Source organism: Lepidothrix coronata, unplaced genomic scaffold, assembly GCF_001604755.1.
Source record: "Lepidothrix coronata isolate B3197 unplaced genomic scaffold, Lepidothrix_coronata-1.0 Scaffold169, whole genome shotgun sequence".
NCBI classification, from domain to species: Eukaryota; Metazoa; Chordata; class Aves; order Passeriformes; family Pipridae; genus Lepidothrix; species Lepidothrix coronata.
Genome location: NW_016690349.1, coordinates 1541503 through 1558616, shown reverse-complemented (window position 1 = coordinate 1558616; position 17114 = coordinate 1541503). Strand labels below are relative to the sequence as shown.

Sequence of the window (17114 nt, the reverse complement as noted above, 5' to 3'; positions counted from 1 at the left end):
TGCCTAAGGCAAGTTAATGTGAAATAAGAGACCTACATTCTCTTTTCTACAGAAGTTAAAGCAGTAAAGTTAAACAGAAATCACTACATTTCTCAAAAAGCTATGCAAGGAAAAAAAACCACACAGTGGACACAATTATCATGTTAGATACTTAGTGCAAAAGAAATTACAAGTACTTAATTGACATTTAAGAATTCCTAGCAGCTTATGAAGCACAGCATAGAAACATCTTCTGTCAGTGTGTACCAAAGGAAGTATATTCTTACCTGAATTTGGCTGTCTCCGGCTCCATCTCCAGCAATTCTCGCACCGGGGAACGGGGTACATTAGCAGAAAATTTTTCTATTTGGGAAAAAAAGTGGAAAAAAATTAGCTCTGTTCTTTTCATAGCAGACGGCACTTAAGAATTAATATTTTTTTGAAAGCCAGTAATACCTATTAATGGCCTCATCATTGGATAGTACACTTGCCAAACCATTTCCAAAGACATTCCACTATCCATATAAATGGCACCAGCAAGGGACTCAAATATATCCCCCATGGCCTTTGGTACTTCAATGTCTTCCTCTTTTTCTTCATCTTCTTCTGATCTTCTGAGCTGTTTGCAATTTAAAAAAGACAAGGGTGGGAAGGGAGAGGGAAGGAGAGGGGAAAAGAGAGAAACAATTGTTTTACTTACAGTAAAACAAAGATCTTCAGAAATGTATATCCTGTGCTGCTTCCTTTGTTTTTGACTGACAACTTTCCACTATGAAATTGGTTTTTTATTCCCCAATGAAACCAAGGTGCTAGATGTATCATTTTTCAAATGTGAAAAAAAAAATAATTCCCAATGAGCATTGTGTACAGAGGACTTTGAGAATAATTCTGTAGGATTTCACCATGGGTCTGTTTTTTCCAATAAGAAACAGACTCAGCTCCATCAGTTGATATTAGAAATCTACTCCTAACAAAGGAGGAGTTCACACATTATACATCTCCAAAAAAAAGGCTTTTAAAATCTGTAAGTCCAATCTCTGAATGAAAGCTGCATGTACCTTTCCTTACCTTATTTACCCCTGAAGACAAGCATGAAACAGGCACCAGTAAAATAAGCCATTAAGAACTGAAAACCATCAACACCAGACTGAGCTAACAGGCACACTTAGCTATTTAAATGTAGCAGACAGGGTTTTCTTCTATGCTACCGATTTAAGACAACAGTCTATTCTCATCAGCAAAACTAAACATTCAGTGTATGTCTTAAAGGTCCTGAGTAACCTAATCCTTTACTAAACTACCTCAAAAACATGTAATATACATTCACCTAACTACAAAGTAACTTGAAAACAAAATTTTTGTTATGCTCCTCTGCCTAAAAAGAAGTAAGTTTCTGTCAGTCCTCTCCTCCAGCAGCTACCCTCTCACTCCATTTGGTCATTATTTGGGGTTTAAAATCTGATTTAGTCCTCTTAAGAGAGACCATAATGCTTCATAAACATATTCCACCCAGTATTTCTACCTAAAATAAATCAAGCAAGTGGTCAGACCTAATGCATACAACAGTGCAAATGGGAATTTTGATGGTAAAAAATAAATTCAACTGTTTTGAATAGTGTATTTCATACCAAGAGCAAACTAACACTTCTGAATTATACTGAAATAACAGAAGGAGAGCGAAACTAAGAGCTATAAGGCAAGGGACAACAGATGTTTCAGGAGTGAGATCTGAAAATAAGAAAAGCAGATGATGTGGAGACACACATGGAAACCACTCTAGCTGGCATGAACTGTAGAAACAAAGACTCTTGCATTAACTCATGAAATAAGAGTTTCAGTAATTCAGTGCCAGACCAAGATAGGGAGCAGGCATAGAGAGAATGAAACAAGGATTTTATTTGAAACAGCTATCACACAATTTGGTTGCAACTGTGGTGCAGGCTTCTAGGCAATCTTTTTGCACACAAGCAAAAACTAAGCAAAACAAAGCTAAAAATCACTACTATGAGCTCTTAAAATAAGTTCTTAGCCTTTTCACTCATACTGTGTAGAAAACAAGTAACAATTTGATCCTCTAATGTAAAGTAATTTATATTATCTAAATTTCAGTGACAAATTTCTTAGTCAATGCTTAATGAATCTTTCCCATAAAACATGGTTTTCACTCCGCAACAGAGTGCAAGGGCTAGAAACACACACATGTGACTGAAGTATTTTAATTCCCAGGCTTTTAAATTGTCTATCAGAAACAAAATTACTAAAAGCAAAGTACTGGTGTATTGCTGGAGTAAATGCTAACTTAGTTCTGGAGTATTCTCAGACAAGAGCATTTTTTAAGAGATTGGTCAGCGTTGCAGAAGACAAACTATTATGGATAACACTTTTGAAGAAAAGATAAAGTCCATCTCTTCCAGATCCTGATTAGAATTTGATTCACCAGGCCTTTGCTCTTGTATCTCCTAAGCAGCTTATATAAATTAATTAGTTTTAGTACACTCTCCAGAAAACAGAGGTTCATTATCATCAGTTTTCCTGCACAGCACAAGATATGACCTTTGTTTGCAGGTCTTCAGTGAAACTATTTTTCAAGTGGCTTACTCGAAAGATGCATATAATGTTTCCCTGGCTAGCAGATATGAAGCCTTTAGGAACGTCAAACATACTTGAGTAGAGTGCAGTAACACTTGCTCCAGTAGAAACCATCAGAAGAAAATAGCAGAAATCTCTTAATAATCCCAGCACCGTGCCAAGGTAGTATTTTTCATGGTGTTGCACAGATATCCTACCTCAAGTCAGCATAATGTAACTTAGCAACCCTTCAGCACAATGTTATGTTATAGTAGTGCTTCCAATCAGTTCGAGAAGGAAGCAAGCTAAGTGTGCGTGTCCCATGTTGTTCTAACAAAACAAAAACAAAACAATGACTAAAATCAAGTGTCACAGAAAAGCCTAGAGGCAAACTGCTTTCAAATTAATTAATTTCTGAAAGTTTTAATTGATTTTCTACTTTCTGAAAAGACTATTTTACTTTCCATATTGCATCCTTTATTACTGGGAGCCTGCTTCTTGGCTGCTGTGTTCATAAAACATTACAAAAATGTGCATCACGCTAAGAAATCCAGTGACATGCTTCAAATCAGATACCGAACACATTTCTTCTACTTCCACTAACCTCAGAATCCATTCCTTGCATTTCATTCTTTTCCATTTGAAACTGCACAAAGTCATCAATAACATGAAACAGTTCAGGAGAGACAGCTTTGAAGTACTTGTGGTAGTCATACTTTACAGCTAATGATGCAAAAATGGTATTATTGACTAGAGCAGATCGTAGGTCAGTAAGAACTCCTGGAGAGTGTTGCCGTGGGTCTTCATAAAGGTGCTTGGTTATGAGGTAGTCCAAAATTGCATCTCCCAGGAATTCTAAGCGCTGGTAACAATCTTAAAACGTTGGAAATAAAAGAATGTACAACACCACAATTAAGTTTAACACACACATTCTTTCCAGGCCTTTCTGGATAAGAGGTTTGGTACGCTGCCATGTAAACTCCACAAACTAACAAATGCTCAGAGAAGACAATCTATTTTTTAAAACAGGTACCTTTGCATTTAAAGAGATTGCTAATGAATCACTAAAAAAAGAAACCAGGAAAAAACATAAATTATATCAATAATAAAGCCAATTTTGAACAAAATGTTAATTTTTGCCAGGCTAACAAAACACTTGTGCTTATAATCAATTAATGCTTTTACTCAAGATCATCACGCTGTGTTGAGAAACAGTAAAATTAAGAGTTTCCACCAGCAGGCTGATCTGAAAACTACTAACAATCAAAACTCAAAAAATTAATACAAAAAGCCATGTATTAAAAAGCAGGGGGAACATAAAATGTGAGATTTTTCATCTAATTTGCCACACATTAGAAACCTTCAACAAAGATTCCTGTTTCAAATAGTTCTTTTAAACCGGAAATTAAAATTGCCAAGCCTTTGCTTTTTTGAAAATTGACAGTGGCCATGGGAACAGAGAGCTATGAACATCTATTTTTAGAATATAAACAAAAGCAAAAACCCTCTTGAATGCAAATAGGGATAGGTAGGTAGAGAAGGAAGGAAGACACAACTATTACAGAAGTTAACATGAGAGTGAAATGGCTAGCACTAAGCTGCTTTTTTATCAACTGAACATAAGAGGCTGCCACATCTCAACTCCTAGCTACTCCTTAAGAAAAAAAGTTACAAGTAACAGCAATTCACAGTTGTCTTACTTGGTAGATAAGAAATGAAATCAAAAGTTTCTGCTACTGACAACATAATTTTAAGTAGTCGCTATGTCTCACCGTTTCTGTTAGTCTATGTATATATATATATATATGTATATACATATATATACACATCTATATATAAATAATCATCTACCTTCTATCTGAAGGTTTTGTGAAATATTTGTAAAAAGTAAATATATATGTGGGTAACATTACCTAGAACGAAAAACTAAAGGAACATTTCAGTGTTTTGTCAGAACTGTTTATCAATGTAGTAACATTTCAAAAAGACTTATTTCTTTAATTAAAGCAGAGGTTTTTCACTCCTTGGAATAAGAGACCAATTCACTATGGAGAAAAATTTCAGACTGTTGGCTGCAGAGGAATTTGCCAATCACTACAAATAGGGTTGGAATTTTGCTATGTTTTGCTTTTGATTGCATATTATTGTAGGAAAATATGCAAAGTTTTAGAATGAACAAATATCACATTAATTAGCATAAGCAAATGCAATTAAAGATTACAGAAATACAAATTTCTACTGATGAAAAAGCTTTCATGAGATCATGTACAGAAACATTATGCAGTTAATCTGAAATTAATATTTAGTCAGATTTAGTCAATTACTTCAAACTTTGACTTTAAATATTTACTCAATAAAATGCCTACATTTAAATTAAGCCTTCAAATTCACAACTTCAAAGGGAAGTCTCCATATTCTGCTATCCTATAGATCATTCAGCTAATAAAAACTGTATAGTCTACAATTAATCTTTGTAAGTACAGACAAAGTATAATATTCTTGGAATACAATTATGGAACAGATTTGCTAAATATGACTGCTATTTCCTGAAGTACGTGACAACTTTCCAGAGTTCTACAAGAACTTGTTTCTGTTAAATGAGGATCTAATGTCACTCATACAGCTAGTGATACAGCATTGGTGATAAATGCTGCTCTTTCTTGGAACTTGGTGAGGCTTCAGTAAATACATTCTGTCTGCATCAAGTCAAAATATAAATAGTGATTAGGATACAGACTCAGCAAGTATCCCCCTCTAAATATTGGGCAAAATACTATTTTCTAAGATTTTGTATTCAGAGACTATTGGCTTCTTAAAGTAACATGTGATGTCTATAACCAGAATATATATGGGAGCACAACATATACTACTTCTCTTGCATTTACAGTATGGAGAAAAACTGTAGATGTTCTTCAAGACAACTTACCAGTAATGGTATTATAATGGTAGGAGGCATGAGTAAATGCCTGAAGAAGGTAAGCCTTGTTCTTAAAACTGTAATTTATTTTCTTCTCAAAGTTTTCAAAACCAGAAATAAGGTGATTAAGGGTTTTTTCAGCATCTGGGTGATCAAACATACACCTCGGTGGAATCTTCAAACAGCCATACTCCAGGTCTTTACACAGAGAAGGCTCTGAATTAGCTACAGAAGCAGAAACAGAGTTTGGTGAAATAGTTTTCTGCTCACTGTTACAGTTCTCTCTCGTAGCACATAAAGTGCCTTCCCAATCAGTCTTTTTAATTACAGGGAGCACCTTCAGCCCCAATGAACACAGGAAAAGCTGAGCAGCTCTTTCACCACAGCTGGTCAGATAGCAGCCCAGCAGGGCTTCCACACAGTCTGCAATGCTCTTATCAGCAATACACTGCTCCGTATGCAAGTCATATGAGATTGACTGTTTTCCTGCATCAACACCACAGTTTTCTTCTGAGGGATTCCAGAAGCCCACTACGAAATCATCCTCTTCAACAGCCTTGCTAGGGTCCAGATAGCACATAGCATCCCAAGAGCTATAGTCAAAATCATCAAAATCTGATGAACACTGAACATTACCCAGGGATGACTTTTTGGGTGCTTTCCATTCATAGTTTGAATCAGTGGTTGAAAAGTGTGAGAGCGAAATTTTCTTCACAAAAGCCCCTGATCCCATTAACATATTATCAATGAATTTGATATGCTCCTGATCATACTCCAGAAAATCATCTTCAAAGTCTGTTTCTTCCTTGGGCGATCTCCACATTAGGTCTTCATTCTCTTCATCATCATTATAATCATCAAGTTTACCATTAGCCAACATGTTTTCCTTTGTCTATGAAAGAACACAAAATATACATGAAGAGGGAAATGAGACAGTTTTATTCCAGAAAGATCAGAAGACTAGGATTTGAGAAGTGTCTGCTAAAAATAAGGTTGATTTTTATGTTCCTAATTACACTGTCTGATCAGATGCACAATACAACATTTAATTAACACTAGTGTTAACTAGTGTTAATTAACCAAGACTAGAATAATTGCCCTGGAACACAAATGCTTTATTAATAACCTATAATAGTGTGTGTTCTGCATAATACACATGCTGCATTCCATTGGAACCCATGGTTATACTTGAATGTGATGCACATACAACGAGCTTTATATCCACTAAACATTATACACTTGCACACCAAAGTACACAAAAGAAAACTCTAACAAATTTTAGGGAAAGAGTTCTGGGTACATCCTTCTCTCCAGCTGCTAAGTAAGGCTATTACAAATGTTGAATCAATGTAATTTTGAAGGTTCTTTCTACATCCTTCTATGGCAAATAAGGAACTTGTAGGGTTTACTATATTCACAATCGTGATAATCTCAGTTTTGGAACACACAAATGGAAAAACGCATCAATGGGGAGTTTATTCAGTCTTTTTTATTTCTTTCTGGGCTGTTCTTATAGCCTTAACTAATAAAAGAAAAGGCAAAGTTGTCACCAATTTTCTAATATTTACATACGTACCCACAACGGCAAAACTAATGAAGTTTCATGTCTTTTCCCTGCTCATATTGAGCAAATTGGTATGGATTGCTGTAAATTGTAAACTGAACACAAATATGCTTGAGCTATATAATGCTTTACAATTTGCCATGGCCCCTATCCAGGCAAGCACTTAAACATATCAGCTAAATGCACCAGTAGTCTTCCTAACATCAAAAGGACTATTCACAGGCTCAACACGGCATCACTGACGCCTGCAGGGATTCTGACATTGAATTTGATAGGAGCAAGATCAGATTCAAAGCACTTTTCTAGATTGCGTCCTGAAAGCCAACACTTTGTGAATCAAGTGAAACTGCCTGTATCTGCCCTCAACCTACACATGTCATATTGTAGGGCTCGGCCACTAAATCTTGCAGATCTGTGAACCAGATGGGGATGTCCTTTGGGAACGTTTCCCTTTGGGCAAAACGCACACCCATCCAGAGGTGTGGGTGGGTGGCAGCTGTAAGGTGCACTAGGCAGCACTTAAAACTATCTAAGGATCAAATAGACCATAGTGTTCCTCATCAGGATGGAGCAGGCTTAGTTAAGTTCAGTAAGAGAAGAGGAAAAAAGAAGTGGTTATAGAAGTTCTTAGTTTAGACATTCTGCTGGAAGAATTTCTGCTGCTGTAATTACTCATCTCACATACACGCAGCAGGGACTTCTGTAACTTAAATTGATCAGAAAGAGAAATTGAAATTGGATTTAAGATAGTTACTTTGGATACTTGTAGTAATATAATGCCTAAAGTAAGATTATTTTAACCAGTCCCAACAGGAGTGAGTGCTGATTTTTTCTTGTTACACATCACCTGTCATAACTGTCACTGAAATAAAAATAACTCTCTGAATGAGACATGTCTATATGGACACCCCAAAATAGGTTTCGGTGTCTGTTTTTGCAAAGATTTAACAAATTATAAAATTTAAATTTTTACTATAATTTCATTCGCAATTTTCTTAAAATAAAATTCTAATTAGCAGGACAGCTACATGAATTATCCTAACGTTCTCTGTATATTGCTTCTTGAACATAAAAAAAAATTCTAAAGTGATGAGAATGAACAGTGGGTAAAGAAGCCAGGAAGCAATTCTGATCATTGACTTTTTTATCATTAGCACTAAAAAATAAATCAACGGTGAACCCCAGAAGAAAGATCTTTTTCTTAAATAATACACATAAGTGCTTTTTTTATACTTTTTTGGAAATCAGTCATTTGATAAAAAGAACAAAGATCCTTTCCCTTAATAAAGCTTAATAACACTAAAAATACTAACATTTGACTAGGATGTTTTAGTAATAATTGATCATAATGAGACGAGATCTCTAGTTCCACTTACAGACCATCATCCCATGGATGAAGAACAAAATTTACATCCAAGAAAGCCAAATACCTACTTGGCACAAAACCCTCCACTACGTGTTTGCATCGCTGTCTGCATTTTGGTCTGAAATTGTGTGTTTTATTTACAAATAAACAGTGACTATTAACAAGGTAGAGGCCACTGAAAAGTTGCAGAGAACTGAAACCTTTTGAAAACCAACAATTAGCTCCAGTCCCAAATGTACTATCTCGTTTGCCAGAAAGATATAGCAGCAAGTCTCTCTGAAATGAAATCTTGGCACAATACAGAACCACAATAATCAGGTTGTTTTATTCTGCAATAAACATTTATTTGCACGGTACATCCACCTAACAGTCCTCTCATGTGCCCTCTGGTGGTACTACAATCCGAGTGTGGTCTTCAGAATGGGGAAAAAGAAAAAAGTCCCTCCACCTCCTTCCCTTGAATCCCAAACGAGTTTCAAACATTTCAAGATCGTGTTACTGACTGCTGTGATCACTGGTATTTCTTAACATCACCTTCTACTCTCAACATGCAATGCATTTAGTCAGAAAATAATGTGAACCTTTTCTCATTAAGACTCGTCATTCTGAAGCTTTTGGTGATAAGATAGTGGGGGTCTAAGCCAGCACATACTTCAGATGAGAAGCAGCTCTCAGTCATACCCACGGTGTAGCTACCAGCAATCAATACTGAACATTTTCTCAAGTCAGTTCTACTCTTCGTTCTGCCTCAGCACTATGAAAAACACTAACTCCTTTTAATATATTCTATAAAGGTGAACTCATTATTTATTAAAAAGCAGACAGTGTTCTGCCTGAACATATAGCAAAAGCAGTGATGATAACACTTTATCATTTAAAATTTGCAACAGAAACTTCAGAAAAACTCGTGAGAGCAGGCTAACTATAAGCAGGAAAGTTTTTCTTCTCTGTTTCTCTGTTAATATCTACACTCATTATTGGATGACGTGCAATAAGATTTCCTTACTTCAGGTTCAGAATTAGTTTTCCTCTCATTTTCTCTAACTGACAGAGAAGTTTTAGAAAGAAAAAAAAAGATACAGATTTACTTTTTTTTTGGCTGAAAACACGGCAAAGTATCTGGGGGGTGGGGCAGGAGAAGGTAGGGGTGAAAGGATACAGACACGTGAACAATTACCATCAACATAGTTAAATGAAGTCTTACCATTTCATCTTTCTCCCACTTATCAGTGTTGCTCTTGTCCTGGTTTACTATGTAACCAGGAGGAAGCCAATTGACCGGAGGATCAAAAATCGACACAACCATGCGACTGGGCAGTCCCTTCTTTTTTCCAAGGCGATATAAGTTACAGTTGCTGACCTTTAAGAAAAACATTCTCATAAACCTCTGGACATATATTTACATAAAAATACGTTAAAATGCAAAAGGAGCATAACAATTTTATGTGTCAAGCCAGATCTTGTACCATTATGCATTTTCTCTAGTTCTCAAAAGGGAGTTCAGCTTTTCTAAGTATAGCAAACTCAAAACAAGATATACATCTTGCTTTTCATATTTCTTTGAGGCCAAGCATATCAGGTGTGACAACTTCGGTTAAAGAAATCTAACAGATTATATTCTAATTGCAAAACAAACTTACTGCTCTTCTGAAATAACAGTAAATAGAACCTGTACAAGTGTTATTAATTACCAGTGTAATCAACATTCAGACTAGACCTGGAATGAAAAATTATTATTTATGGGTACACTGACCTAAACCTTGGCAGTAGAAAGTGTTAAAACCATTCTGTACAAAAAATCTTATTAAGTCATAATCCAGATGTTATTTTAACAGCCTCTAAAATGATTTTAGATATTTTTAAGGGAAGGGAAAAATGCATTCTCACAGACACAAACATACTTCCTTTCCCTTTTTAACTATCAACTTCTGATCTTTTTTTCTCCTTTCAAACACATTTTTCATGTTTTAGAATCTTGAAATTTGAATGTGAATAATCAATCACTTCTTTTATTTGAATAGTGCAACTTATTTCACTTCCACAGAGATGCATTTTATTAGAGGTAGACAATCAAAGCCTTACTATTTAATACAAGTTATCACATTATGTGGGGGGAAAGAAAAAAAACGAACAAAAGCTTTCACATGATTGCTTATTCCAGTAGAACTGAAGACTCTGCTCCCTACCATTTACATTTAGTCCAAAATATTTTCAGAAGTTTTGATGCAACAGTTTTGTAAGATTTTTTTGTTGTTTCCTTTTTAAGTGTGTCTGTAAGAGCATGCTAAAAATTTTCCAGGAAAGGAACTTATCGAGGAAACAAAGGAAAGGCCAAGTACAGGTATAACCTAAAGCTCTGTGTTGTAACTCAATGCTTCATTCAAGCATTCCTGTTAAGAGTTTCTACTCAATACAGCTCTAATGTTCAGTGCACCAAATGTCCTCACTAACCCAGAACTTTTAGTTCTATTCAATCCTATTCTTTCTTAGGTTCATAATCACCTGGTTTAGACTTCAAACTGAACTGCAGAAAACAGTTTCAATCAAGCACAGTTACAACATTAAGCCCACAGTCCTGTATTTTTATTCCTAATATGCATGCTACTTGATGTATAATCAGCAAAGCTGTGGAATTAAATCAACCTGTTCCCATTCAGTCTTCTGGCAAAAATTTCATATATATGGCTTGTTACAGTATGCCTTTGGTATAATAACAGTGGATTGTTACTACTCACTTTTTTGCTTCTCATATATGACAGCCGTCCCTCGTGAGCATCAGGGTAAGTGCAAAACAAGTACGTAGTGATGGCATGCTTTAAAAATGAATCACCAAGCATTTCTAGCCGCTCCAGGTTAAATCCATCACTAGCATTTGAAAGAGTCAAAGCTTGAAGAATGAGACCAGGATTAGGACCGAGAGTTTTTGAGGAGTACCCAGTGGAAGGGCTCTTTTCAGAATCTGCTCTGTCTTTTGAAAGATTATTAGCTTTTGAAGTACTGGTGGTCACTGCCATTTTGGGGCATCCATCTGAGGTAGATCTGTTAGCATTTCCATCAAGGTATTTATTACTCAGTAGAGTACATTCATTGCTGGGCTTGGGCTGGTTCTCACTGTTGTATAAATTCTGAATGGGATATGAGGTAGTTGGTTGTACAGGTATTTCCTGCCTGCAGTAATTCAGCTGATTTCCTTGGCAAAAGTCTCTGTTAACTAAATCACAATTGCCATTGGCAAGATTTTTATTATAAGAAACACCATTAATTGCTGCAAGTTCTGCCGAGACATCAATTTGGAGTTTACTGGGTGACTCATTGAGCAATGTTCTGTAACTCACAGACATTTGGTCATGGTTTTCTGCAGAAGAGGTTCTATTAGCACCTTGATGTGCAGCATTTTCAGGGACTACAATTGTGCTGTGCTTACAGTAATTTTCATTCTCTACTACTGAGGAGTTAGGAAGAGAGATGAAGGATTTGCTGTCAATAGATTTTTTCCATCCAAAGTCCAAGTTAGGATATCTGTAAAAATATATGCGGGGTTTGTTAACAAAAAAATGTTATCACAAGGCAAGAAGACTCTACATGCACATACATGTTTGAAAAGAGTAATAGCCTTCTGAAAAGAACTGTGACTGCAGCATGTAACTTCACCATTCAAAAATCAATATTTTTCAACTATGTTTTACTGAGAAGTGACAGGAGTTAAGCAAAGGGTATCAGTTTTACAATTTACACAATAATAGTTAAGCTTCCACCTTGTTTTCCAATCAATTCAGATATCATGTTGAAAAAATACGTGCCTGAAATCTGCAGGAAGTGATTTAACCCCTACACCAGCATCAGTGGCTGTTTGAGCTCTTAGTTCCTCTGCTGTCAAAAGGCAGTGCAGGCGGTAAAGTATGCTGGGGAGGCAAACTGCTTTTCTCCACAATGATGCTGGAATAGGATGTATAGCACAAAGCTCAGGAACCAGTATCTGGGGAGAGGGGGGAAGAAAAGAATTTTCCTTGTAAAGTTCTCAGATCACTATTAAAGGAGTCCACTTGAATTAGATACTTCTATTTTACCTGCTTATTCTGCAAACTTTCCCACTTTGCCTTCCTCTTCTCAGCACTGCTTAGTGGAAGTGCTTTTCCCTTCTGATTCAAATGGCGAGGAGTCAAAAGATTAAGTCTAAAAACCATGTGAAAATACTGTGATGTAAGTACATAATTCATGAACAGAACTTACTAGCCTAAACTTTCTAAAGTGATGACTTTTCTTAGTATTCAATTTCAGTGTGCTGTGAAGTGACAGCACAATTACATCTGGGAAAAAATGGACTTGAGTTATAATTGGTTTTACATAAGTCAGGTAGGTCTCAAGAAAAAGAAAATCGGTAATTATTTTGGAGGACACAAGCCCTCAGCTTTATCCCGTAATTTAAGGGAAAAAAAAGCATTTTACTGTCAAACTACAAACATCAGACAAATATGACTGTTGTTACCTTGAAGATGTGTGGTCCACATCCAGCAGTGGCTGGTTGAGATTGGTTAGGTCAAGATTATACTTTGTTTTATAATATTCAGCAAAAGTTTCATATTCAGGGGAAGGGAATTTACTGAGTGGAGTAAGATCAGTGTACACATCAGCTACATAGAATCGATGAGGCTGATCAAAATTTCGATACCTAAAAAAAAAAAATAATATTTTGGCATTACAGTAAAGCTTTTGCTAAGTTCCTTGTGTTCTAATGTGGTCAGGAGTTACAGTTAAACAGTTCACTTGAGATTTTTGCTTGGTAGCTTTCTTTTCTGTTGTAGAAATCATTTGTTTAGCTAAGTCAAATATTAAATGAGACGTGCTCTATGATAAGGACAAATAAAGTCAATCTATAATCTGTGAAATTCCCTCTACAGATAAACATTTAAATTAAATGGAGGATCTATGTCTTCAATACACAATAGAAAAATCAAGCTCTGGACAACCGTAATGCTGCAAATTATAATTTCTTAATTCCAAACACCTACGAATTAAACTTGACAATCTGTATGAGATAATCTTTTTATTATCTAGTCTCCTACGTGGTATTCTACATCAGTACAAATAGAGTTCCTGTGCATACAAAGATTGTACTACCTCACATCTAAACCGTCATTTTTAACCAAGTCACCCCCCAAACGGAATACAAAACTTCAAATATGTAGCAAGGTAAGTTCACAAGCCCTTTGAGGACAATGCAGTTCTTGTAATACAGAAGACTGAAATTAGAGCCAGAATGCTGCAACATCTTTACTGTAGCTACTGATGTTCATTGGAAACTATGGTGATAAACATGCACAGGAAAATAATATTAATGATGAAAAATCACGAAATCAATATTCAATAATTAGATTTGCATAGTAGGTGATTTCATACTTTGACCTGGTGCATCTATCATTTTAAGTTTCTATGCAAATATCTAAATGGATATCTCCAAATAAAATTTTCACACTATTAATGAACCTTTTCAGCTTCTTGGGGGGGGGGGGGGAAAAAAAAAAAAAACAAACAAAAAGTGTTGACACAGGTGAGGCCAAAACAAACTACTTACATTTATCTTCTACATATATTTAGCAAGTACTGTTGTTTACAATATACTAGATACAACACAAGCCAGTCAGTCCACAGGGAACAATTAAGCCTCCACAGAGCCTACCAATTCTGGAGAACCTTTGCATATCCAGTACGTAAAATGAATACCACTCAATATAAAGATTCCATTAACTGGTCTTTATCACTTGTAATTTTCCCATCTATCAATAGCATACCTTCCTTTAGCAAGTCTTAGGTGTGAATAAGCAGTAACCAGAGAACAGGACTCCCACTCCATCTTCCAAACGAAAATTAGTTTCAGTAGGCCAGCTCTTGATGAAGTCGCAATGTTTTATCAGAATACTACATAAGTTTTGTGGTGAGCTCTACTATTTCTAATAAAAAGGTAATGAGTTTTGGGAGACCTAAACACTTAAATCCTACTATATAAGATTAACTACTCATTAAAAAAAAAAAAATCTTTAAATTGTTTGAGACGCAACCAGATACCTTCAAATTACTGGCATACAGTTCATGAAAAGCAATTCTGCTGCAGATACTAACACTCCCTTATTACAAGTGTTTGTATAAATACAGTAAGTACATACCTAAATATAGAGTACTCACCGTGGAATGATAACTGCGTCCTGGTAATCTTCTAACTTGAAAATAAAAGGCATTTCTTTTGTATACTGTGTACTGGGAATGCCTGTACGTGCCTCAGATTTCTCAATGTCTTCCATAAACTTAAAGTCAATGTCCAAAGTGCTGGAGTCATCAACTTAAAAAGGAAAATGCACAACTCAGTTTTCCAGGCTGAACTTTTCTGAGAAGTTGTAAATTACAAAATTTTTGTTCTTACCAACATTAAGAGGTAGAACACAATAGGCTGAATCAGCTTCTGTGGGTTTGAACTCTAGTGCAGGTTTCTCAAGACGAAGAATATGTGAAAAAATGTACTGGTGGAGTCTCGTTATCAGCTCAAGCATTTGCAGAGACAGAGTAAAACCAGATTTCTTAAGCTCAATAGATATTGTAACCTCTCCAGAGCGAGTATACACAGGAAAGTGAGGAATCTAAAGAAACAAAACCGAAAGAAATCACGAAAGACAATTCAGAGTAGGATTCCTCTACAGAGTACTGGCTGTTTAGTTCAGATGCTGAAGTAATGCTTGCCTAACCCCACAGCAAACTGGATCAAATCGGATCAGAATTTTGAACTGTGATGACCTTCAATTACAGATGAGATTTTGAAAGCTTAAAGAATGACTGATTTGGGTTTTTAAATAGTTCTCCTTGTGCTTTACAGCTCTTCTCTTTATAAAACATAGGTAGAAAAGAAAGTATTTTCTATTATGAAGGAAAAAATGTTTTTTTATGTGGACAACAAAAAATACAACTTGAAAAAATCTTCTTCAACTGAGTCTCTCCAACAGAAAATGTCTACTAAAAATTTTCCAAAGCAAGAGGTGCCAATTTCAATAAACATGGCTAACTTCTGCTGCTGCTGCTGCAGACCAGGAATGCTGAGGAGTTGTTACCATAGCTTTTGTATAGATAAGGTAGTGGGGTGGAGGCCATCTCTGTAGCTGAAATGTCAACTCCTGTCATAGCTCATACAAAGAAGGAGGGACATTTTGGATTTGCAAGTGCAAAATCCTAAAAAATAAATTTGTAAAACAAAAGGCCAAAATAGAACAGATAGTTCTATCCATAAACACAAAAAGTGGAGACTTGAGTGGATGGATACTGTTGTTTATTTTCTTGAGGCTGCCAGATACAAGCAGTACTCATGGTCATTTCCAACTCTTCAGTCTTGCCGGGGGGAGCAAGTGGAAAGCAACAGGTTGTAAGGCATGTAGAATAAGGAAAGGAAATAGTTTCCTTACTTGAGGTATAGGTTTGGCTGTCAATATGCCAAAACATCTTGTTGTATCCTCAGGAGGATATAGCTTTCGTCTCCTGAAGTTGAGCTCATCAGGTAGAGGAGTTGTTAACACCATTCCTATTACATACAGGTAACAGGGCTGATCAGGTTTGGGGTAACTATCCCTCAAACACTCTGGAATCTAAAAATCAAAAAAAGAAAAAACATTAACACAATAAAAATCAGAGAAGTTTACCTAAATACTGTTCTTTGAACAAGGTGTCACATGTTGATTTGGAAAGGCATTGCTAAAAATAAGGAATAAAAAAAAATTAATCTGGGCTCAAGTAGTGTTTTTTTCTTAAGCAAAAGTGTTTGGTCAGCAGCCTGGTATGGCAGCCACGAAATCTGTCCAAATACTTGCATCAAGGGAACACGGTGCTCCCAGATCTTCCTATTAGCCAAGAGGCAACTTCTGCTACATCCCTGATCTTACTCTGTTATCCACCCTGTCTTAAAAATGCCAGTTTAACTGTAGAACACAGGCAGCACTTAAATATATAAATACCATAAATACAACTGAAGTGTTGATGCCAATGTCTGTATTTAACCAGTAACTCTGGAGCACACTATGTCCAAGCTCTTTGGACCTTAACGGGGGGTGGGGGGGCAAAAAAAAAAAATCTACATCCCAGTAATTCAATTTTCACATAAAGCTTCATTGCAGCTTCATTAACACAGATTCTTCTTCCAGCAGAACTGAAAAGTATCAAAAATGTTTTTCATACACCTGGGACAAACAAACAAAATTCAAGGGACTGCCCCTTTGCCCAGGCACGACATTATATGAGTTCTCATAACAATTCTAGTTTGCAGATGTGAACACTCAGCCACCAGTACTTTTAACTCTACTGTTTGTATTTGTCACAGACATTAAGAAACCATGCTTTATGTTTGGTAGGAGTTCATTACTTTGCAGGTCTCAAAATTGATCCTCCTGTTTGTCTAAAACTAAATTGCAATACATGTAGTCCTGGATTTTAAAGTTACACTGCAGTAAAACTATGGCCTTGACTTAATGGAAAATTACTCATAAGTTTAATAACTACATTAAGCCCAAGAGGATCTTGGAGACCTTAAACATTTGCCAAAGCCTCTTTTCCAGATGTGAAAAGTTGGGACAAAAGCAAGGAAAAATATTCTTAGATTCCCTATTAAAAAAAAAAAAACAAAACTGAGAAAGAACGATGCATCACTAGACAAATCAACTCCTCTGAACAAGATAGAATAATCTTGCATT

The 17114-nt window shown here is 35.9% G+C and overlaps 1 protein-coding gene across 7 annotated transcripts in view; it reads right to left on the bottom strand.

Moving 5' to 3' along the window:
• Positions 1-17114, bottom strand: part of DICER1 (dicer 1, ribonuclease III) — an 84216-nt gene that overhangs the window by 25039 nt on the left and 42063 nt on the right. For all 7 annotated transcript variants that reach the window (XM_017829830.1, XM_017829835.1, XM_017829828.1 and 4 more), the window contains 12 exons: positions 15837-16016; positions 14810-15023; positions 14575-14728; positions 12881-13063; positions 12462-12567; positions 12195-12370; positions 11130-11913; positions 9599-9754; positions 5474-6356; positions 3152-3420; positions 436-598; positions 267-342 (listed from right to left, as the gene is read on the bottom strand). In XM_017829830.1, the coding sequence (XP_017685319.1) occupies positions 267-342; positions 436-598; positions 3152-3420; positions 5474-6356; positions 9599-9754; positions 11130-11913; positions 12195-12370; positions 12462-12567; positions 12881-13063; positions 14575-14728; positions 14810-15023; positions 15837-16016 (3344 nt within the window). The remainder of the gene's footprint in view (positions 1-266; positions 343-435; positions 599-3151; positions 3421-5473; positions 6357-9598; positions 9755-11129; positions 11914-12194; positions 12371-12461; positions 12568-12880; positions 13064-14574; positions 14729-14809; positions 15024-15836; positions 16017-17114) is intronic.